Source organism: Saccopteryx bilineata, chromosome 10, assembly GCF_036850765.1.
Source record: "Saccopteryx bilineata isolate mSacBil1 chromosome 10, mSacBil1_pri_phased_curated, whole genome shotgun sequence".
NCBI lineage: Eukaryota > Metazoa > Chordata > Mammalia > Chiroptera > Emballonuridae > Saccopteryx > Saccopteryx bilineata.
In genome coordinates, this window is record NC_089499.1 from 7,975,795 (window position 1) to 7,999,812 (window position 24,018).

Below are 24,018 nucleotides of genomic sequence, written 5' to 3' on the forward strand. Positions count from 1 at the left end.
AGAGTGTGGGATAGGTCGTATTGCTGAAGGAATATTAGGATATGCAATCATATGCCGTTTTTTCTTGCCGATGCCCTTTGTATGGATCATACAGAAATAACAGTCACTGCTGTGGTCCTTAGGTTCACGCCAAACCATAGGAATACCAAAAGGCATTCCTTTGCATTTTCCTTTTGTCCAGTCATGAAGTGTTTCCTCACAATCATGACACACAATATGAGGAGCCCAATTCTTGTCTTGATTGCCAAGGGGAACTTGAAAATGGGCAATATATGCACATGTCACAAATGACGAAATATTGTACCTTTGACGTTGAAGTGTGTAACAGCCACATATATAACAGAAGGTGTCAGGACTATTCTTACATTTACACCTACTCGAAGAAGCCATGATTCAATCTTTTTTTTTTTTTTTTTTTTTACAGGGACAGAGAGAGAGTCAGATAGAGGGATAGACAGGGACAGACAGACAGGAACGGAGAGAGATGAGAAGCATCAATCATCAGTTTTTCGTTGCGACACCGTAGTTGTTCATTGATTGCTTTCTCATATATGCCATGACTGTGGGCCTTCAGCAGACTGAGTAACCCCCTGCTTGAGCCAGTGACCTTGGGTCCATGCTAGTGAGCTTTTTGCTTAAGCCAGATGAGCCCGCGTTCAAGTTGGCAACCCCAGGGTCTCGAACCTGGGTCCTTCCGCATCCCAGTCCGACGCTCTATCCACTGAGCCACCGCCTGGTCAGGCCATGATTCAATCTTAAAACAAAAGAAGAGGGTGTTTTTTTGTTTTTTTTTAAATTCATTTTAGAGAGGAGAGAGAGACAGAGAGAGAGAAGGGGGGAGGAGCTGGAAGCATCAACTCCCATGTGTGCCTCGGCCAGGCAAGCCCAGGGTTTCGAACCGGCGACCTCAGCATTTCCAGGTCGACGCTTTATCCGCTGCGCCACCACAGGTCAGGCAAGAGGGTGTTTTTATCAGATAATAATTTTTTACATTTAAAAACAAATACAATTATATAAAAGTGATGTTTGTAAAACATTAATTGCCTTGTGGTTATGTTCAATCCAACAGTGTTGCCCTTTAACTCCTATTTAAAAACCAATGCATGTGTGCTCACTTCAGCAGCACATATACTAAAACTGGAACTATACAGAGAAGATTACCATGGCCCCTGCGCAAGGATGACACACGAATTCGTGAAGTGTTCCATATTTTTAAGACAATTGGACTTTGGGTGATGGGAATGCAGCATAATCAAATGTCAAAATAACCTAGAGATGTTTTCTCTGAACATATGTACCCTGATTTATCAATGTCACCCCATTAAAATTAATTAAAAAAAAACAATGCATGCCATTAACTGTAACAAAAAAAATTAAAATTGCAGAAAAACTAGAGCATGCACCAAAGAAATGGATTTCAAATTTGGAATCAGCAATGCAGAAATATATAGAAACAGTTCTAAAACCTCGTGCAATAGAAAATGAAAAAGAAAACTGTTCCCCAGTGTTCTTTGCTGTGGCACCTTAGTTGTTCATTGATTGATTTCTCATATGTGCCTTGACGGGGGGCCCCAGCAAACTGAGTGACCCTTTGCTCAAGCCAGCAACCCTGCGCTCAAGCTGGTGAGCTTTGCTCAAGCCAGGTGAGGCTGTGCTCAAGCGGGCGACCTCGAGGTCTTGAACCTGGGTCCTCTGTGTCCCAGTCCGACACTCTATCCACTGCACTACCATTTGGTTAGGCTGTTTAATGTAATTTTTGTTCTGAAATCTGCATTGTTGGTCCTGGACAACCACATCTCCATGTCATCAAAGATGAAGGTGCTGATAATCCTGATGATAAGCATTTTCCTTAATAAGCCCGAATTCTTGAGAGAGACATGGAGAATTTTTGGTTGCCACCATTCTTAGACTGTAGCCAGTGTTCTCAGCTTGTTCCCAGGACCATCTTCAGTACTGATACCTGTCTTCAAGGGGGTGGAATAGCTCCTGTGAATTCCCTTGGCTGGTGGGGCTGCCCGTAAGGCAGGAGACTGGGTTCCTGACCCACCTCTGCCACCAGCTCTACATGGTGCGTTGCTCAGACTCAGAGCCTCGGTATTCATCTGTAAACTAGGAAGGTTGGACTGACGACCTCAGGTGACCCTCCTACTCCGTCAGGCTGTGATTCTGTGAGGTGAGAGACTTGGGGTACCCTCCTTTGCCAAGAGGAAGTACACCTGCAGGCTGTAGTGGGGTAGCAATAGGTAAACTTTCCAGGCTGAGGGCTGTTCCTAGCCTGGTGCTGGACTTACCCTCATTATGTTTTGATGAAAGCCCTGAGCATCAGGGAACTTATGTGAGTCTGTGCTATTTCCAAGGCATTGATCCCATCCAGGAAATGCTTCTGGTTTTTATAAGGCTTGGTCAGCCAGGTGGTGCTGCTAGACCCTGTTCCGTGGGGTCTGCTGCTCCAGCCCTTTGTTTTTAAGCAGCTTCTCTCCAGTCCATAGAAAAGAGTCAGTGGAGGCCACTAAACCTGCCAGGCATTAGAAGTGGCATGCATGCTCCAGGGTGTGACATGGAGGCTGGGGACCCATGGGAGCAGATGGCCCATTTTCTCAATCGCCTGATTGGCCTAGTGGTCTAACCCTGGCTCCCTGTGCCACATTGGACAGACTCATCCAGCTAGAGACCCCCAACAGTTCAGCCAGACTTTCCCCAGCTGGGACATGAGGCATTTTCTAGAGCTGAGACCACTCAGCTGGGAGGGGGCCAACTAGCCTCTCCTGGTCACCTCATAGGAAGCCCGCCTTAAGGAGACAATCTTGGTGCTACCAAGAGGGGCAGAGGCAGAATAGACCCTGGTCATGTGCCTTGACTATAAGGCTTTGTGTCCTGAATTGCCACTGAGCAACCAGGACTCCATGCTTTTGCCACCCCTTGCTGTAGACTGGTCACAGATTTGGTCTCTGCATCCAGCTGTCAAGGGCGCCCTCCAGTGGTCATTTTTTGACAATTAAAAGAAGCCCTGTCATTTATGGTGAAGGGTCTCAGCATCAAGTCCCTTGTGTCTCTTACACGAAAGGCACTCAGACAGTATCTATCAACTGTAAAATGACTTAGCAATCCTGTTTCTGGAAATATATCACTGACCCATTCACCTAAAGTTTATGGAGCGCTTACTATGAGCTAGGCACTTTTTAAAGCACTTGGGATGCATTAGTATACAAATAAAAACACCAATCTCTGTCCTTGAAGAACTGTCAGTCTGCTGGGATTGGGAGAGACAGATATAATACACATAAGAAACAGGTCAATTCCTGATCCTGCCATTTGCAACATGGATGGGCCTGAAGGACCTTATGCTAAGTGCAATAAAGCAGACACACCCAAAAAACTGCATGATGATCCAACTTGCACGTGAGATCTAGAAAAGCCAAGTATATAAGCAGAAAGTAGAGTGGTGGTTACCAGGAGTGCTGGCCGGGGTTGAGGAATGGGGAGGTGTTGTTGGTCAAGGGGTACAAATGCTCAGTAATAAGATGAATAAGTTCTGGGCATCTGATGTCCAACATGGTGAGTAGAGTCAATAATGCTGCAATGTATACTGGAAACTTGCTGAGAAAATAGGTCTCAGCCTGACCAGGCAGTGGCACAGTGGAGAGAGTGTCAGACAGGAACACAGAGGACCCAAGTTTGAAACCCTGAGGTCTTTGGCATGAGTGTGGGCTCACCAGCTTGAGCACAGGGTCGCTGGCTTGAGTGTGGGATCATAGACATGACCCCAAGGTTGCTGGCTTGAGCAAAGGGTCACTCACTCTGCTGTAAGCCCCCTGGCCAGGGCACATATGAGAAAGCAATCAATGAACAACTAAAGTGCCGTGATGAAGAATTGATGCTTCTGATCTCTTTCCCTTCCTGTCTGCCCCTATATGTTCCTCTGTCTGTCTGTCTCTCTCTCTGAAAAAAAAAAAAAAGAAAATAGGAAAAAAAGAAAGTAGATCTCAGATACTCTTACCACACACAAAAATGCTAACTAGTTGAGGAGATACCATACATATGTTAATTAGATTGTGTACTCATTTCATTATGTATCTGTATATAAAAGCATCATGTGTATACCTTAAACATACATTTAAAAAATTACTTAATTAACTAATTAATCTTTTAAATTTTTTCTTTAAAAACATTTTTTTAAATTTATTTTATTTATTCATTTTAGAGAGGAGAGAGAGAGGGAGAGAGAGACAGAGACGGGGGGAGGAGCTGGAAGCATCAACTCCCGTATGTGCCTTGACCAGGCAAGCCCAGGGTTTCGAACCGGTGACCTTAGCATTTCCAGGTCGACGCTTTATCCACTGCGCTACCACAGGTCAGGCTAAAAACATTTAAAAACCAAAATAGGTTTGTTCTAAAGCTTTGCTCGTTCAACATAGTACCCACTTCGTGCAAGTGGTTAAGTAGTTAAAATTAAGTAAAATTTAAAATTGACTTTCTTTATCACACTCGTCACATTGCAAGTGCTTAATAGCTGTAAGTGGCCTGTGGCACAGATATAGAACATTTCCATCATTATAGAAAGTTCTATTAGACAGCAGTGCTCTAGGGTATGCTGGTGATACGTGCCTTGAAAAAATTAGAGCGACATTTTAAAGAGTGGTGTGGGCGTTGGGGGCCGTCTTCCATACGGCGATTGAAGTATGCCTAATTTAGAAGCTTTTGAACAAAGCCTTGAAGGAAGTGCAGGAGGGAGCCATGAGAATGCCTAGGAGAGGACTGTGCTGGGCAGTGGGGCTGGCAGGGCGGAGCTGGTTGTGTGCTAGTTTAGTGGGAGAGTGGAGCACAGTAGGAAAAAGGTCATGGGAGGCAGATCATGCAGAGACACAGAGGTCACCGTGTTATCCTGCAGAAACCTGTAAGGACCCAGAGATATAAGTACAGAGATGTTCTTACGGCATTGTTGGTAGCAGCCAAAAATTGGAGGTGACACACATGACGATCAGTGGGAATGGTGATGGGTTTATGCAGTGATTGGGCAGGGTGAGGGCGGAAGGTACGGCTGTGCATGGAGGGCTTCCTGGAGGCGTGGGCTGCACTGAGAGGGCCATTACCCTGGTGTGCTGGAAGTGTGCCCAGAGCTCCTGGGAGCTGGGTTTTGAGATTGCTCTAGGTGTGCTTATGCTTACTCTGTTCTTAGTCCTCTCTGCTGCAAGAGGCGGAGGCCAGGGACTGCCGAGGCCCCTCAGGCCCTAAACTCGCCCAGTTGGGAAACAGTCACCAGTGGGGAGGGCATTGTCCAGATGCTGAGATCCTAGGCCATGGATCACCAGGAAGGGCTAGCATGTCTGAGCAGGTAGAGAATTGTGGGCTTGAAGTGGGAGAAGCGGGGCGGCCTCACTGACTCTGCTCCCTGTCCCCACCAACTGTGCTTCCCTGGCAGCGAATGGTCAAGAACCTGGAGAAGGAGCTGGCACTGCTCAAGCAGGAGTTAGCCATCCATGACAGCCTGGTAAGGGGCTGGGAGAGACTAGAATGCTAGAGGGACTCGGGTTGGAGGCAGAAGGCTGGGTGGACAGGAGCCAGATGGGTAGGGGGCCAAGTAGTCAGGGAGACAGAGGGAACAGAGACTGGGGGGCCCGGCTGCCTCATGGGCAGGGGTATCCGATGGTCAGGGAGCAGAGACGGGCAGTAGGCTGGAGGATGGGGCGTGGCAGGTTGGGATACAGGGGCAGACGTGATGATTCAAGGTCAGGGGAGGTGGGGCAGGTTCGGGGTGTGCAGGGGAAGCAGCCAGGAGCCAGGAGTGCAGGGGTCGGGGAGGAGTCCTCCAGTAGTCTGCCTGGATTGATGCTCATGGTCCAGAGGGCCTCAAGGCAGAGCAGCCCTCCCTCCCATGGCCCTCATCCTCGGATCCTCCAGTAGAACCCCGTTGCTTGGAGCAGCAGGCCCACATTGGGTGTCTTTTGCTTCCCTCAGTGACTCAGTTGTCCCTCGCTGACCAGAGCACCTGGCCTGTGAGTCAGGCCCTCTCTGCCAGGACCTGATGGTGAAGGGCAGGGGGCTGGTTTAGGAACCAGGGCCTGTGCCCAACCTCCCCACCTCGGTTCTCAGACAGCCCCCTACTCGGGGGCTCAGGTGCATCGAGCTTACGGACATGATCTTTATCCTCCTCCCAGGCCAACCGCTCCCTTGTGAACTACGACCCCATGGATGAAAACCAGATTGCCGAGATCCACTCCCAGGTGCGGAGGTTCCTGGATGGGACGCTGGACGAGATTGACGTAAGGAACCCTCCCTGGCCGCACCGTGTCCAGCGCCCTGGGCCTCCCTGTCCCGGGCACGCCCCGACTTGCGCTGTGCTGGCCTTGGAACCTCACACCTTGGGGGTGCAATGGGCATGGGGTGGGTGGTGGCGGACCCTTGGCCTCCGCCTCCCTTCAGCCCACCACGGAGCCTCAGCTCCGTGTTTAGGGGTAAAAGGCCGTGGATACCCCCCAGCGTGGCCAGTAGCCTAACCAGCCTAGAGCACACAGGAGGTCCTGGAGCCGGGCTGCTCTGGACGGAGTCCCAGCGAAGCTTTCTCCTTGCTGAGTGACCACAAAATGCCCTAGCTCGCGCACTCTGGTACCTCGCCTACAAAGTGGGAAGGGTGACTGAGCTGGGATGGACGCAGCTGAAGCACCTCTGGTGCGGGCTGTGGCAGGTGGAATAAGACCGGTGAAGGATGACAGTCATGCTGGTTGTCTCTAAGGAAGACCCCCAGGGCCCATGTTGGAGTGAGCCTAGGAGGAAGCCACACAGGGAAGGAGCGTCAGGGGGTGAGATGCAATTCTCTTTTTATCGTGTAGGCCAGCAATTCTTCATCAGGGAACTGCATGGGCAGACCCCCGTCCTGTCACTGTGGGCAGCTGCAATTCTTCATCAGGGAACTGCATGGGCAGACCCCCGTCCTGTCACTGTGGGCAGCTGGGACAGCTGAGGGGTGGGCTCTTCTTGAACCCCCAGCAAGAGCAGCCCCAGGCTGACCCTTGGTCAGACGTCATTCCTGTGGGTTACAGGGACGAGAGGGAGGCCGATGGCCTTCCTCCAGCCACGGGCATGTACACGTCTGTACCCACACGGAAAGGTGTGGTCATTCCTGTGGGTTACAGGGACGAGAGGGAGGCCGATGGCCTTCCTCCAGCCACGGGCATGTACACGTCTGTACCCACACGGAAAGGTGTGGTCATTCCTGTGGGTTACAGGGACGAGGGGAGGCTGATGGCCTTCCTCCAGCCACGGGCATGTACACGTCTGTACCCACACAGAAAGGTGTGCAGTGGAACCTTGTGGGAGCAGGAGAGAACTGAGGACAACACATTTAAATTTTTTCTTTGTATTTTTTTTTCTCAAACTTTTTTTTTTACAGAGACAGAGAGAGAGTCAGAGAGAGGGATAGATAGGGACAGACAGGAACAAGAGAGATGAGAAGCATCTATCATCAGTTTTTCGTTGCGACACCTCAGTTGTTCATTGATTGCTTTCTCATATGTGCCTTGACTGTGGGCCTTCAGCAGACTGAGTAACCCCTTGCTTGAGCCAGCGAGCTTGGGTCCAAGCTGGTGAGCTTTTGGTCAAACCAGATGAGCCTGTGCCCAAGCCGGCGACCTCGGGGTCTCGAACCTGGGTCCTCTGCATCCCAGTCTGACACTATATCCACTGTGCCACTGCCTGGTCAAGCTTTTCTTTGTATTTTTAAGAACTAGAGTCGTTTTTATTTCCTAGAGATCTTCATTAGAAAAGGTGACTTTTGGCCTGACCTGTGGTGGCGCAGTGGATAAAGCGTCGACCTGGAAATGCTGAGGTCGCCGGTTCGAAACCCTGGGCTTGCCTGGTCAAGGCACATATGGGAGTTGATGCTTCCAGCTCCTCCCCCCTGTCTCTCTCTCCTCTCTCTCTCCTCTCTAAAATGAATAAGTAAAATAAAATAAATTAAAAAAAAAAAAAAAAAGAAAAGGTGACTTTTATAGCCTCAGTAAACACTTGGTTTGAAAGCTATTTATCAGGTGTTCCTCTGTTCTTGAGAAAGGCTTGTACTGCCCCTTTGTTGAGAGGCTGTTTGCAGCTTCCCTGTTCTTGAGACATTGTCAACGGGCCAGTGCAGGGGTCCTAACACATCTACCAACACAGACACAGCCTCGGTCCCCTGGTGCTGTGGTCTGACTTCTGCTTTGCTCTCTTCTCTCCAGATAATTAACCTCAGACAGATCCAGGAGGTGTTCAACCAGTTCCGGGTGGTTCTGAGGTAGGGGACCCTCCCTACCCGCCTGACCTACATCCGGCTGCATTGTCACTGTCCGTAGTTTGGACGCAGCCTCCAAGCACACAGCCTGTCTCTCATGTGTGAAGAGCCAGCTCAGAGTCCGCAGGATGTGCTTGGGCCCCGGTGTACCTGAAAGTCGCTGCCCCTGAGCTCAGATCCTCCTGCCCTCCCCTTCCAGGGGGCATCCTGGTGGACAGCCCTCCATTCCAGGGCCACTCAGAGAGGAGGCCGTCCTAGTGGATGTTTCCTGAGGTTACCAACTGGACAGGATGCCCTGAACGTGGCCAGAGCAGGACATCGCAATTACTCCCTGTTCCCCCAGCCCCACCTCAGGAGGCATTTGTGGTTTATTTGAGTGCACACATACCTGTAGCCTGAGGGGCCTGTGCTGGGTGATGTCACAGAAGCTGGTCACATGATTCCAAAGGGCCTGTTAGAGACAGAACTCAGGTGGGGAAGTGTGGCCCACCCCAGTGCAGGCTTACAGTCCTGTTAAAGTCATCTTGGAGCATATGTGCCTGGCACATAGGGTGGGCCCTGCAGATTTGGGGGCTTGACAAGGGGTGTGTACACTGGGGATTCAAGGGCATAGAATGAGCTTCTTTTATCTGGTATGGTTCATGGTAAGGGCCTGGCTCCTTCACAAGGGGCCACACCCAAACGACATCTAACTCCCGTACTCAGTTCTTTTCTAGTAGTTTCAGCATGGCCCCAGATATGAAGTATTTTTTTTTAATTTTTTTTATTTTATTCATTTTAGAGAGGAGAGAGAGACAGAGAGAGAGAGAGAGAGAGAGATAGGGGGGAGGAGCTGGAAGCATCAACTCCCATATGTGCCTTGGCCAGGCAAGCCCAGGGTTTTGAACCGGCGACCTCAGCATTTCCAGGTCGACGCTTTATCCACTGCGCCACCACAGGTCAGGCCAGATATGAAGTATTATTCTCTTACTCTCTCTCCCAAGCCAACAGGAACAGGAAGTGGAATCCACTTTGCGTCGGAAGTACACCCTCATAGACAAGAATGACTTCGCAACCATTTCTGCTGTCCAGAAGGTAAGCATGGTTGCCTCCTTTTTTTTTTTTTTAGAGAGGAGAGACAGAGAGAGGAGAGACAGAGAGGGGGGGGGAGGAGCTGGAAGCATCAACTCCCATATGTGCCTTGACCAGGCAAGCCCAGGGTTTCGAACCGGCGACCTCAGCATTTCCAGGTCGACGCTTTATCCATTGCACCACCACAGGTCAGGCCATGGTTGCCTCTTGCTGACAGCATTCATGTCAGACTTTTTATCCCCAGACCTTTCCACAGGCAGCAAGTGTCCTACATAAAGATGATCTAGGGGCCCTGGCCGGTTGGCTCAGTGGTAGAGCGTCAGCCTGGCGTGCGGGAGTCCCGGGTTTGATTCCCAGCCAGGGCACACAGGAGAAGCGCCCATCTGCTTCTCCATCCCTTCCCCTCTCCTTCCTCTCTGTATCTCTCTTCCCCTCCCGCAGCCAAGGCTACATTGGAGCAGCATTTGCCTGGGCACTGAGGATGGCTCTGTGGCCTCTGCCTCAGGCACTAGAATGGCTCTGATTGTGGCACAGCGATGCCCCAGATGGGCAGAGCATCGCCCCCTGGTGGGCATGCCGGGTGGATCTTGGTCGGGCGCATGAGGGAGTCTGTCTGACTGCCTCCCCGTTTCCAACTTCAGAAAAAAAAAATGATGATCTAGGGTTGTCACAGAGAAAGGTAATACCAGGATGAGTATGGGGTGACCTCTGCAAGAGTAACCATACATGATTAAAAATGATCTCCAAAATTGGAAACAAGGCTAATAATAAACAAAACCAATGCCTGAAGTTGGTTTGGGAACAGGCCTTAGGATCCTCAGGTATGAAATGAAATGCCAGACCAGTGAGCGGAGTTGATGTGGCACGTGGCCATTTGATGGGCTGGGCAGAGACAGATTTGTTGGGGACAGCCTGCAGCTAACAGCAGCAGCGGCGGCAGCCACATCTTGATATGAGCTAGACATGTTCACCTGAGCCCGTATTTACTTGTCTGCCCAAGGGGCCCAAACCCTCGCTCTAACCCTCGGCCCTGCGTCTGGCCTCTACCCAGGCAGGGCTCATGGACGCTGACGGTCACCTCGTGGGCGAGCCTGACGGCCAAGGCTTCGGGATCGGGGTTGCCGCTTTCTCTGCCAAACCCGGGAAGAAGGCCAAGTCCAGGAAGGCACTGAGAGAGCAGCTCAGGTAAGTGCTCTTCCTGCTGCTCTGCCTGGCCAGCACCTGGCCCTCCTGAGCTGGTGGAAGGGAGGGCACACTGTCTCCCTCTTCCCCCTGGCATCTGAGCTATTACTGTGGTCACAGTGCGTGTCATCACTGTGACATCTGTGGGACCTGGGCTGAGACTGGCTGCCCTGGTCCACACAGCAACCCCAGGAGAGGGGAGCTAACATCTCCATTTTATTGACGAGGAAATCGAGGCTCAGAGAGGGGTAGTCACTTCCAAGGCCGAACCACTGCTGAGCAGGAGAGTTGAAGTGAGAAGCCAGGCCAGCAGTCGCCCTGTAGTGTTTCATGGAGAAATCCCACCTCCCAGCTGACTAGCACTCACACCACCCAAAAACCCAAATTCACCTTTCAGGCTAGACTCTTTTGAGTGTGCCAGGTGGGAAGAGGGTCAAGGCTCACATAGTGGCCACCCTCACTAAGCCACACTCATGTGTACTACAGTGGACAGGAGAACAGGTTCTGCAGGTGATGCCACGCTCGCCCCCTTACTCTGTGCCTTTCACCCATGGGGTCACCTTGCATGAGGCATGAGAGCCTCTCTGCGCCTCAATTTCTCATCTCTGCAGTGGGAATAATTATAATAGCATCGAAGGCATTGGGGTTGTCGTGAGGATAAGTGAGTGAATGGAGTCCCTGTACCTGGGAACGAGAAAGGTGTCTGTTGTTACTGTTACTGTTACTTGTGAAAGGACACGGGCCGAAACTGCTGGTAGAGCTGGGCAGCAGGGCTTGCTGATGCCCCTGCCGCCTCCTGCACTCCAGGAAGGGCAGCGATACCCCAGCCCTCTCTGTTCTGCTGCCAGGTAATCAGCGCAATAACAGATGGAGGGAGCTTCGCCCTCCAGCCCCCAGCACACTTGTTGCAAGAAAATGAAGAGGAGGAGTCAATGGAAAGACCTGGGGGCAGCCTTCTGCCAGTTCAGGCCTCCTCAGATGTGCCTCTCTGGGAGGGAGGGCCTGTGTGCCATCACTTGGAGAGGGCAGGCGGCCACTTTCCTGGGGGCTGGCGTGGGCACTGGTGTAGGTGGGGAGAGTAGGCCATGGACTGGTCAGAGCAGCAGGAAGACCTGTCCTGCTTCCCCATTGGTCCACAAACCAATGGCGCCCTGGCTGGAGGCTGTGCGCTCCTTCCCAGAGATGCCTGTGTGACTGATAGCACAGTAGTCCCGAGGCTCCTGAGAGCCTATGGTCCACCCCACAGGTCCTCATGCTTTCAAACCTGGAGATGGCCCATTCTTCCCAGGTGTCTCCTGAGACGCTAAAGGGAGCGTTCCTTCTTCTCATAAAAGGAGGGGAATGGGCCCTGGCCGGTTGGCTCAGTGGTAGAGCGTCAGCCTGGCGTGCAGGAGTCCCGGGTTCGATTCCCGGCCAGGGCACACAGGAGAAGCGCCCATCTGCTTCTCCACCCCTCCCCCTCTCCTTCCTCTCTGTCTCTCTCTTCCCCTCCCGCAGCCAAGGCTCCATTGGAGCAGCGTTTGCCAGGGCGCTGAGGATGACTCTGTGGCCTCTGCCTCAGGTGCTAGAGTGGCCCTGGTTGCGGCAGAGCGACGCCCCAGATGGGCAGAGCATCGCCCCCTGGTGGACATGCCGGGTGGATCCCAGTCGGGCGCATCGGGAGTCTGACTGCCTCCCCGTTTCCAACTTCAGGAAAAAAAAAGGGGGGGGATGCTCTCCTGTTTTGCCCTATCTGCATGGTTTAGGGTCATACTCTTTATCCTGTGGCCTAGGTATCTGATCAAGATAGAGGCTGAGTGGGGTGGGGCTTCTAATGTATGAGGGCTGAGAACGGCCACTTCAGTCAGCATGGCGGGCACCTCCCTGCCCATGACGGAGCCCCAGCGTCTCCCTACTTTCTCCTTCCAGCTCCTGGGCAAGAAAAGAAGGTGCCAGCAGCCCTGTGAGTGGCAAGGACATGGATCTTTCCCCCTCCAAGACTCAGCTGACCCCGAGCTCCAAGGACGGGGATGTCAAAGACATGCTTCTGCGGGACCGGGAGACCTCCAACATTGAAACCCTTCCCTCGGACTCCCCGAAGGAGGAAACACGCCTGCTCAGGTAACCATCTAATGCTGGCTCCTGCACCAGACCATCCAGAACCAGAGTGTGATCCTCAACACGCAGAGAGCACCTGCACATAAAATAGGGGGGTAACAGGCAAAAACTAGGAGCACAGTTCAAAAAGAAGAAACATGAGGACTCTAAGCATGCAAAATGTCCCAACGTCAGAAGCCACCAGGATACACAAGTATACACGGAATCATCCTAGACCTGACAGATAGCACTTATTTTAGTGATTAAATTTATATATTTTTGGAATAAGAAACTCAAAAAGCAAAACATTCTCAAGGTATTAGGCCCCTTCCTCCAGCTACACCGTTTCCCTGGCGAGTGAGTAACTGAGTCCCTAGGAATCTATCCTGAGGGAATAATTAGATTTTTTTTTTTTTTGTATTTTTCTGAAGCTGGAAACAGGGAGAGACAGTCAGACAGACTCCCGCATGCGCCCGACCGGGATCCACCCGGCACGCCCACCAGGGGCTACGCTCTGCCCACCAGGGGGGCGATGCTCTGCCCCTCCGGGGCGTCGCTCTGCCACGACCAGAGCCACTCTAGCGCCTGGGGCAGAGGCCAAGGAGCCATCCCCAGCGCCCGGGCCATCTTTGCTCCAATGGAGCCCTGGCTGCGGGAGGGGAAGAGAGAGACAGAGAGGAAGGAGGGGGGGATGGAGAAGCAAATGGGCGCTTCTCCTATGTGCCCTGGCCGGGAATTGAACCCGGGCTCCCCGCACGCCAGGCCGACGCTCTACCGCTGAGCCAACCGGCCAGGCCCAATAATTAGATAATTTATATATAAATAATGTAGACAGAGATTTATGCAAGAAGATGTTTATTGCATCATTACTTTGAAAAGCTAAAAAGCCTTTTTTTTTTTTTTTTTTGGAAACACCTGAATAGCCAACATTAGGGAAAAGGGCTCTAAGTGAAATATTATCTCTGCCCTTGAAGTGTACAAGGATGTACGTGAAGACTGTTTTTTACCCCTGCTTATGAACATTTCCAGACATCCAGAAAAGTGGAAAGAACTACACAGTGACTACCCCTTGATTTTGCAATTAGCATATTACTGTACTTATTATATCATGTGTCCATCTTTCTTTCCTTCCCTTCACCTTCATCCATCCCTTTCACAGTCAGGTGCACATGAGTCCCTAATCCTGCCCCAGCACTAAATCTCTCATCTCACTAACTAGAGTTCTTGAAGAGGTTTTATTAGCACAAAAGAATGCTTCTGCTGGACCAGGCAGTGGCACAGTGGATAGAGCGTCGGACTGGGATGCAGAGGACCCAGGTTCGAGACCCCAAGGTTGCCAGCTTGAGCATGGGCTCATCTGGTTTGAGCAAAAGCCCACCAGCTTGAACCCAAGGTCGCTGGCTCCAGCAAGGGGTTACTTGGTCTGCTGAAGGCCCGTGGTCAAGGCACGTATGAGAAAGCAATCAATGAACAACTAAGGTGTTGCAACGCGCAATGAAAAACTAATGATTGATGCTTCTCATCTCTCTCCATTCCTGTCTGTCTGTCCCTGTCTATCCCTCTCTCTGACTCACTCTCTGTCTCTGTAAAAAATAAATAAATAAATACATTAAAAAAAAAAAAAAGAAATCTTCTGAGCCTGACCAGGTGGTGGCGCAGTGGATAGAGCGTTGGACTGGGATGCGGAGGACCCAGGTTCGAGACCCTGAGGTCGCTAGCTTGAGCACGGGCTCATCTGGTTTGAGCAAAGGCTCACCAGCTTGAGCCCAAGGACACTGGCTCGAGCAAGGGGTCACTCGGTCTGCTGTAGGTCCCCAGTCAAGGCACATATGAGAAGTCAATCAATGAACAACTAAGGAGCCGCAACGAAGAATTGATGTTTCTCATATCTCTCCCTTCCTGTCTGTCTCTCTCTCTCTCTCTGACTCTCTCTGTCTCTGCCACAAAAAAAAGAATGCTTCTGAGAGAAAAAGTAAGATGTAAAATTATATATATATACCGCACAACCTCAAACATTTAAAAATCTATCAAAGAAATCCCTGAAAGAGATACGCCAAAGTGCGGTTGCTGACAGGTAGTGAGGGGTCTGCTTTGTTTTCTGTTTGTTACACGTTCCCTTGCTTTCCCTGTTTTCTTCAGAGGTCCCGTGCTGTAGTGTGCTGAGTAACACAGAGATGAGGGAATGAGCCCCACAGGGTAGCTCCCGTCGGGGAGGTGGGGCTCACAAAGCCCCAGGGAAGAAAGGTGAATTGCCTGGTGGCTCCAAGACAGTTGCTGCCCCCTCCCCATCTTCAGGCCCAGCACCCCACCCCCCAAGCCTGTGGCCTTTGAGGACTTTAAGAATGAACGAGGTAGCGAGATCAACCGCATCTTCAAAGAAAACAAGGCCATCTTGAACAAGAGGAGGAAAAGGGCCAGCGAGACTACACAGCGCATCAATGCCATCATGCGTGAGATCAATGCGACCAAGGAGGCGTTAAACGTCCAGAAGTCACTGAGGGAGAAGCAAGGTGAACGTGATAGGAAGATGACTGGGGCCTGTGGGACCCGAGTCATCCTGCTCCGAATGGGACAGCCTTGGGCACTGGAGGACTGAGCTGGAGGGAGGCCACATGGGGCTGCTGGGTATGTCCCTTACCCCTGGGTCACTGGCCCTACGCAGCCCTGGGGAGCCTCAGTCCTTCCCTGTCCGCCAGCCTCTTCCTGTGGGCCCCCCATTATTGCTTTATCTCAGAACCAGGGGCTAGGCCTCCCATCTCTATGCATTGCTGCCATGGCCTCCCATCTCGATGCACTGCTGCCATGGCTTTGTAGAGGTTTCCCCAGGTAGAAGGGTAGCTGGAGACCCCCACAAGGTACCTCGGTCCTGGTGTGCTCTCCTCACTGCCTATAGTGGTCTGATTAGGGTAGGGGTGCTGGTCAAGGCATGAGAACCAAGGAAAGAAATGAGAATGGCTATACCAGAGGGCCAAGGAAATCACTGTCACTAAGACCATTTCTCATGCCAGGCCCTGGCTGTGTAGCTCAGTTGGTTACAGCATCACCCTGATATGCCACGGTTGCGGGTTTGATTCCCAATCAGGGCACATACAAAAATCAACCAATGAATGCATAAATAAGTGGAAAAACAAATCACTGTCTCTTTTTTCCCTCTTGAGCTTCAAGCCAGTGACCTTTGGACTCAAGCCAACAGCCATGGGGTCATGTCTATAATCCCATGCTCAAGCCAGATGAGCCCACATTCAAGCCAGTGACCTCCGTGCTTTGAACCTGAACCTCAGCGTCCCAGGCCCACGCTCTATCTAATGCACCACCACATGGTCAGGCCATGTTCTTTTGTCTTAACCCAACTATCCTCATTGAACTGACAGACTTTAAAACAGGGGTCCCCAAAATTTTTACACAGGGGGCCACACTGTCCCTCAGACCATTGGAGGGCCGGACTATAAAAAAAACTATGAACAAATTCCTATGCACACTGCACATATCTTTTTTATTTTTTTTTTATTTTTCTGAAGCTGGAAACAGGGAGAGACAGACAGACTCCCGCATGCGCCCGACCGGGATCCACCCGGCACGCCCACCAGGGGGCGACGCTCTGCCCACCAGGGGGCGATGCTCTGCCCCTCCGGGGCGTCGCTCTGTTGTGACCAGAGCCACTCTAGTGCCTGGGGCAGAGGCCAAGGAGCCATCGCCAGCACCCGGGCCATCTTTGCTCCAATGGAGCCTCGCTGCGGGAGGGGAAGAGAGAGACAGAGAGGAAGGAGGGGGGGTGAAGAAGCAGATGGGCGCTTCTCCTGTGTGCCCTGGCCGGGAATCGAACCCGGGACTTCTGCACGCCAGGCCGACACTCTACCACTGAGCCAACCGGCCAGGGCCACATATCTTATTTTAAAGTAAAAAAACAAAATGAAAACAAATACAATATTTAAAATAAAGAACAAGTAAATTTAAATCAACAAACTGACCAGTATTTCAGTGGGAACTATGCTCCTCTCACTGACCACCAATGAAGGAGGTGTCCCTTCCGGAAGTGTGGCCTCAGGGGGCCGTGGGCCGTAGTTTAGGGATTACTGCTTTAAAAGGTCCATACAAAGAGACTAACCGTGAGTAGAGGAGATGACTAATTGCACAACTGACTCCTCTCCTCCTGGAGCCTCTGATAGCTACTCAGTATGATACACACACCTAATTGTCTCTAACAGAAAGTCCTGGAGCCTCTGATAGCTACTCAGTATGATACACACACCTAATTGTCTCTAACAGAAAGTCCTGGAGCCTCTGATAGCTACTCAGTATGATACACACACCTAATTGTCTCTAACAAGAAAGTCCTGGAGCCTCCGATAGCTACTCAGTATGATACACACACCTAATTGTCTCTAACAAGAAAGTCCTGGAGCCTCCGATAGCTACTCAGTATGATACACACACCTAATTGTCTCTAACAAGAAAGTCCTGGAGCCTCCGATAGCTACTCAGTATGATACACACACCTAATTGTCTCTAACAAGAAACTAGCTGAACCTGACCAGGCGGTGGTGCAGTGGATAGAGAGTCAGATTGGAACGTGGAAGACCCAGGTTCAAAACCCCAAGGTCTCCAGCTTAAGCGCGGGCTCATTTGGTTTGAGCAAAAGCTCACCAGCTTGAGCTCAAGGTTGCTGGCTTGAGAAAGGGGTCACTCAGTCTGCTGGAGCCCTCAGTCAAGGCACATATGAGAAAGCAATCAATGAGAAACTAAGGTGCCACAATGAAGAATTGATGCTTCTAATCTCCCTCCCTTCCTGTCTGTCTGACCCTATCTGTCCCTCTCTCAGTCATAAAAAAAATAAGTAGCTGATGAATGCTCAAATCATCAGGAAGATAATTTGAAATATGGGGTTAACGATTGTCATCTAATAAGTTAAAATTGAAATAAAAAGTAAATAAGTAAATAAATAAATTTGGGTTTACATGCACTGTTATTAATAAGGAACCTTGCCCAAGTGCCTTGGGGAACTAGCCAGTGATGGCAGTCCATGTATATAATTGACAAGAAAAGGTAAACATCTGTATAATAAAGGTGCTACTGAGTATTTTTGACTAATGGGGTTTAAGATCAAAATAAGTGTGGAGCATGAGACATCTCTATGCTTTCCCCTGCCCACCCCTCCTGTCTGTCCTAGAAATGTCAGTGTGGCCCTCTGGTCTGAGCTCCCTCTCCCGTGAGACACGTCCTGGCCGCCTGGCCACCCTGTGCTTTGCCCATCCCTAATCAGTGCCCCAGCCTTTCCTCTCGTCTCCCGTCCTGTACCTGGCCAGCACGCTCCGCTCCCCTCCTGGACTGCCGTCCTCCCCTCACTGCAGCTGGGCACCTCATTCCCTGCCCCTCCATTTCCCTACAGGTGAGTATGAGAAACAGGGGCTGGTTATCATCGACGAGGAGGAATTCCTGCTGATCCTGAAGCTCCAAGACCTCAAGAAGCAGTACCGTTCTGAGTATCAGGGCCTGTGCGACCTCAGGGCCGAGATCCAGTACTGCCAGCACCTGGTGGACCAGTGCCGCCACCGCCTGCTCACTGGTGCGTCATTTGGGAAGGCTGGCCGGCCACTTGAGGTTCTGAGAGGCACAGCGCTGGCTGCCACCTGGGTCCTAGAAGCAACTTCAAAGCTTCCTAGCAGAGGCAGGGGCCTGGCAGGGGCTTTAGAGATCTGTTTCCACGACTTTGATGGCAGGAGACAGAGATGGGAAAGAGTGAGACCCTGGAGCAGGAAGTGACAGAAGGCGGACCCATGACAGGCATACACAACCTTCACTTGCTTCCTCAGGGACTCCTCTACACCTCATATTGTTGTCTCCCTTCCTCCTTGCAGAGTTTGATATCTGGTACAATGAGTCCTTCTTCATCCCTGAGGACATGCAGGTGGCACTGAAGCCGGGCAGCAGCATCCGGCCGGGCATGGTGCCTGTCAGCAGGATTGTGTCTCTGGTGAGTAGCACCGGGCAGGGGTGGGGGTGATGGGTGAGCATGGGGCAGTGGGCAGTGCCCCCCATCCTCTGTTCTCCCCACAAACATGGCAGTGTACGAGCTGCTCCCAAGCAGGTGAGAAGCTACAGGTCTGTGCCCAATTATCAAGGATGGGGACACAGATGACCCACTTAACTGCTGCTGCCCTTTTGGTGGCTCATCCTGCCCAGACGGCAGTTACAGGGTGTCTGTGATGATGCTGGCAAGCAGAGGCCTGAGAGGTTGTGAGCTACCACGGGTGGGGATTGCAGACCCAGTAAGGGGCTGCCCTCATGCTCTCCACGGGCCTTGTCAGCATGAATCCTGACAGTGCCGGGGGAAAGGGACAGTCCTGAGTCGGGCCTCCCCTAGGGAGAAGATGACCAGGACAAGTTCAGCCAGCTGCAGCAGACGATGCTGCCCGAGGGCCCTGATTCCATCTCCTTCTACAACGCCAAAGTCAAGACAGAACAGAAGGTAAGCCAGGGCTGCTTCGTGTCCAGGAAGGCGGGGCCTCCCAGATCTCATTGCCAGGACACCCAGGATCACACTCTCTATTTCAGAAAGGTGCAGGAGGAATATGCCAGCTCAGGGATATGCAGAGTCACCCAGAGTCAGGGGCTATCTTCCACCAGTTCCAGAGTCTGGGGGCTGGGCTGGGCACAACAGGGGTCCCACAGACCGTGGCCAGGCTTGGACATGGCTGGTGAGTGCTGAGCCAGCCTACGTGAATCATCCCTTTGTCTATAGAGTCTCAACACTGTATATGCTACCCACCTGTTAGTCACCTAGTAGCCACACCAAATGTCAGATCAACAGTCATGGCATTGCAGTGCTTATGTTCAAGTAATCCTTGTATATTTAATCATGGCCCCAAGGAACGAGAGTAGTGATATTGGCAATTTGGATATGCCAAAGAGAAGCCATAATGTGCTTCCTTTAAGTATAGGAAAAAACATAGTATACATACATAGGGTTCAGTCCTATCTTCAGTTTTAGGCATCCACCAGGGGTCTTAAAGCATATCCCCTGTGGATAAATTGGGATTACTCCACCATCGCATTGGGGATTAATACTACAACATAAGCAGCCTGACCTGGCGGTGGCGCAGTGGATAGAGCATCGGACTGGGATGCGGAGGACCCAGGTTCAAGACCCTGAGGTCGCCAGCTTGAGCGCAGGCTCATCTGGTTTGAGCAAAAAGCTCACCAGTTTGGACCCAAGGCCGCTGGCTGGAGCAAGGGGTTACTCGGTCTGCTGAAGGCCCATGGTCAAGGCACATACGAGAAAGCAATCAATGAACAACTAAATTGTCACAACAAAAAACTGATGATTGATGCTTCTCATCTCTCTCCGTTCCTGTCTGTCTGTCCCTCTCTCTGACTCTCTGTCTCTATAAAAAAAAAAAAAAGAATTCCAACTTGAGGGCCCTGGCTGGCTGGCTCAGTGGTAGAGCATCGGCCTGGTATGTGGAAGTCCTGGGTTCAATTCCCAGCCAGGGCACAAAGGAGAAATGCCCATCTGTTTCTCTACTCTTCCCCCTCTCTTTTCTCTCTCTCTCTACACCTCTCCCAGCCAAAGGCTCCATTGGAGCAAAGTTGGCCCGGGCGCTGAGGATGGCTCCATGATCTCGCCTCAGGTGCTAGAATGGCTCTGGTTGCAATGGAGCAATGCCCCAGATGGGCAGAGCATCGCCCCCTAGTGGGTATGCTGGGTGGATTCTGGTTAGGCCCATGCGGGATCTGTCTCTGTCTACCTGCTTCTCACTTCAGAAAAATACAAAAAAAACTCAACTTCAACTTGAGCCTGACCCGTGGTGGTACAGTAGATAAAGTGTCAACCTGGAATGCTGAGGTCACTGGTTCAAAGCCCTGGGCTTGCCCGGTCAGGGCACATAGAAGAAGCAATTACGACGAGTTGATGCTTCCTGTTCCTCCTCCCTTCTCTCTCTCTCTCTCTCCTTTCTAAAAATCAAATTTTAAAGATCTCTCTCTCTCTCTTTTTTTTTGCATTTTTTCTGAAGCTGGAAACAGGGAGAGACAGTCAGACAGACTCCCGCATGCGCCCGACGGGGATCCACCCGGCACGCCCACCATGGGGCAACGCTCTGCCCACCAGGGGGCGATGCTCTGCCCTTCCTGGGCGTCGCCATGTTGCGACCAGAGCCACTCTAGCACCTGAGGCAGAGGCCACAGAGCCATCCCCAGCGCCCGGGCCATCTTTGCTCCAATGGAGCCTTGGCTGCGGGAGGGGAAGAGAGAGACAGAGAGGAAGGAGAGAGGGAGGGGTGGAGAAGCAAATGGGCGCTTCTCCTGTGTGCCCTGGCCGGGAATCGAACCCGGGTCCTCTGCACGCTAGGCCGAAATTTTAAAAATCTTAAAAAGAAAAAGGAATTCCAACTTGATAAGGGATTAGTATCCAGAATATATCGACAACTCCTGAAACTCCACGACCCAAATACAAAACCCAATTCAAAAATGGGCAAAGGACTTTGAATATACATTTTTCCAAAGAAGACATACAAATGGACAACAAGCACATGAATAGATGTTCAATATCACAAATCATTAGGGAAAGGCAAATCAAAACTACAGTGAGATAACACCTCACACCCATGACTACTGTCAGAGAACAGAAATAACAAGTGTTAGTGAATACGTGGAGTAACTGGAACCCTGTGCAGTCGGTAGGAATGCAAAATGGTGCAGCCGCTAAGTGAAATGAGCCAGTTACAAAAAGAGAAATCCTGAACGATTCCACTTATATGAGATATAGTGCTCAGAGTAGTCAAAGCTTAGAGACAGGAAGCAGAATAGTGGTTGCCAGAGGCTGGGGGGAGGGGCATTGGAGAGTAATTGTCTAATGGGGACAGAGTTTTATGTTTACAAAATGGAAAGAGTATGGAGATGGATGGTGGTGATGGTTGTACAACATTAGGAATGTATTTAATACCACTGAACTGTACATTTCAAAATAATTAAGATGGTAAAATTTGTGTTAGCTGTATTTTACTGCAGTAAAGAATGGGGGAATAGCCTGACCTGTGGTGGCGCAGTGGATAAAGCGTTGACCTGGAAATGCTGAGGTCGCCGGTTCGAAACCCTGGGCTTGCCTGGTCAAGGCACATATGGGAGTTGATGCTTCCAGCTCCTCCCCCCGTCTCTCTCCTCTCTCTCTCCCTCTCTCTCTCCTCTCTCTAAAATGAATAAATAAAAAAAAAAAAAAAAAAAAAAAAAAAAAAAGAATGGGGGAATAAAAGGAATTCCAGTTAATGTGAGAGCTCTGGCTTCAGTTCCCCAGCCCTGTGGGGAATCTAGGATTTATCTCCATGTTCCAAGTTGGTTTCAGCATTTGCTCACTCACTGCCCACTGTTTCTGTTTCAGCTCAATTTCCTCCTACTTTCTGGGAGCCTCACAGTGCAGAAAAGAGTGGGATTCACGAACACCTAGTTCATTTGCAGGAAGAGGGCCCTTTAGTGTACACAGGCCCCCCACCCCTTTGGAGATAGAAGAACCCTTTTTTCTATTTGAACCTAATATTTTGTTACAAATTTTCAAGTGGGCCCCTGAAACATGCATATCTTCTTTTTTTAATGTCTATTTTTATTAATTTTAGAAAGAGACAGGAACATGGATCTGTTCCTATATGTCCCAGCCAGGAATTGAACTGGCAACCTGTGCACTTCAGGATGATGCTATCTGGCCAGGGCATGCATGTGTTCTCTGAAATATGCCTACCACACCATTTTATTTTATTTTTTATTGATTTTAGAGAGAGAGGGGAAGGGCAAGAAAGAAACATTGATCTGCTGCTCCACTTATCCATGCATTAATTGGTTGATTCCTTTATGTGCCCTGACTGGGGATTGAACCCACAATCTTGGCATATCCGGACTGCACTCCAACCAACTAAACTACCTGGCCAGGGCTTAAAGCAGTTTTACACGCTTTCTTTAGGATGAAAGAATGGAACGTTATTTCTCACAGAATTGGGGCTAGTCCGGGGGAATTCTTGTCCTGACACTGGTGTTTGCAGGAAGAACGATGGGGTGGATGTAAGTGGCATGGCTGCTGAGTCCTTGTTAAGTCCACACCTCCTAATCGATTCCCGTTTTCTCCCCTTTTCTGTGTCCAGCACAATTACTTGAAATGCATGATGGGCCTCCAGCAGGCACATAGAAAATAGGGACTCATCTCCAGTTCGAGCAGAAGACCCCCAGCAACTCCTGCCCGCTCCCGTGCAGCTGCTGAGCCACCTGCACGGAGCTCCACCCGGTCTCCGCCAAGGCTGGGGCCTGGCCCAGGGAAGACACAATGGCCGGCCTGCCAGGGGGCACACCCTGCAAAGGACACCCTTCCTTATCTTCACAGAACACTTTTGGTGTAAATGCACTGTTTATATGCAGGGACAAGATAAAATAACTTTGTAGTCTGGATGTTTAGTGCTTATCGAAGAAGAACTTTATCTTATTTCCTGTCTGGGACAATGTCTTTCCTATGTGCACATGGGGTCAACACTGAACCTTCAGTAAGAAAGTGGACCAGTAGCTCCACCGGGCTCCTCCCAGCAGGCCTAGGTCCAGCCGGTCAGCCTGTTTCCTTGCCGGCGTGCACATCCTGGGGGTGAGCCGGTCTGCGGGACGCTGGTTCTCCAGCTCCCTGGACTAGAGGTCCCCTTGGAGCATCCTCTCTGTCTTCCTGAGCCAGGGGAGACGGGAGGCCCTACTTCCTCAACAACCAGAGGACTGGGTCTAGGTCCAAATGGCTGCAAGGCAGATTTTTAATCTCAAAATTAGAAGAGCCTTAACATGAAAGCAGTCCAACCGTGAAGCTGGCAGCAGGGGCCCCACAGTGGGAGGCTGTCTGACGAGGAGCCTGCAGAACCTGCACCAGATGGATTGGTGGCGTCTGTCCAATCCAAGACCCCATCGTTCTGTTCTTCAGGCTGTCAGTGAGCAGATGGATGGGGTTTCGTTAGAGTTAGAGAAAGCGGCCCTGGCCGGTTGGCTCAGTGGTAGAGCGTCGGCCTGGCGTGCAGAAGTCTCGGGTTCGATTCCCGGCCAGGGCACACAGGAGAAGCGCCCATCTGCTTCTCCACCCCTCCCCCCTCTCCTTCCTCTCTGTCTCTCTCTTCCCCTCCCGCAGCCGAGGCTCCATCGGAGCAAAGATGGCCCGGGCACTGGGGATGGCTCCTTGGCCTCTGCCCCAGGCGTTAGAGTGGCTCTGGTTGTGACAGAGCGTCGCCCCGGAGGGGCAGAGCATCGCCCCCTGGTGGGTAGAGCGTCGCCCCCTGGTGGGCGTGCCGGGCGCATGTGGGAGTCTGTCTGACTGTCTCTCCCCGTTTCCAGCTTCAGAAAAAAAAAAAAAGAGAGAAAGCAGAGAGGCTTTCCTCCTCTGCCGGCTCCTTTTCTCTCTCTTTAAAATGTTATCAACTCTGGTT

At 51.1% G+C, this 24,018-nt stretch overlaps 1 protein-coding gene and 1 non-coding gene across 4 annotated transcripts in view; both read left to right on the forward strand.

The window, feature by feature from the left end:
* KIF9 (kinesin family member 9) overlaps positions 1-23,479 on the forward strand; it is a 54,865-nt gene extending 31,386 nt beyond the window's left edge. For 2 of the 3 annotated variants that reach the window (XM_066245824.1, XM_066245823.1), the window contains exons 11-22: positions 807-950; positions 5,420-5,488; positions 6,156-6,260; positions 8,208-8,263; positions 9,244-9,334; positions 10,383-10,516; positions 12,422-12,613; positions 14,885-15,099; positions 17,976-18,152; positions 18,445-18,560; positions 18,951-19,055; positions 22,714-23,479. In XM_066245824.1, the coding sequence (XP_066101921.1) occupies positions 807-950; positions 5,420-5,488; positions 6,156-6,260; positions 8,208-8,263; positions 9,244-9,334; positions 10,383-10,516; positions 12,422-12,613; positions 14,885-15,099; positions 17,976-18,152; positions 18,445-18,560; positions 18,951-19,055; positions 22,714-22,764 (1,455 nt within the window). In that variant the 3' untranslated portion in view covers positions 22,765-23,479. The remainder of the gene's footprint in view (positions 1-806; positions 951-5,419; positions 5,489-6,155; positions 6,261-8,207; positions 8,264-9,243; positions 9,335-10,382; positions 10,517-12,421; positions 12,614-14,884; positions 15,100-17,975; positions 18,153-18,444; positions 18,561-18,950; positions 19,056-22,713) is intronic. The other variant, XM_066245822.1, reaches the window with a different exon arrangement.
* LOC136314791 (U6 spliceosomal RNA) lies at positions 1,108-1,214 on the forward strand. Its single transcript, XR_010727373.1, has one exon. It is a non-coding gene; the product is annotated as a U6 spliceosomal RNA (small nuclear RNA).
* Positions 23,480-24,018: the final 539 nt, after the last annotated feature.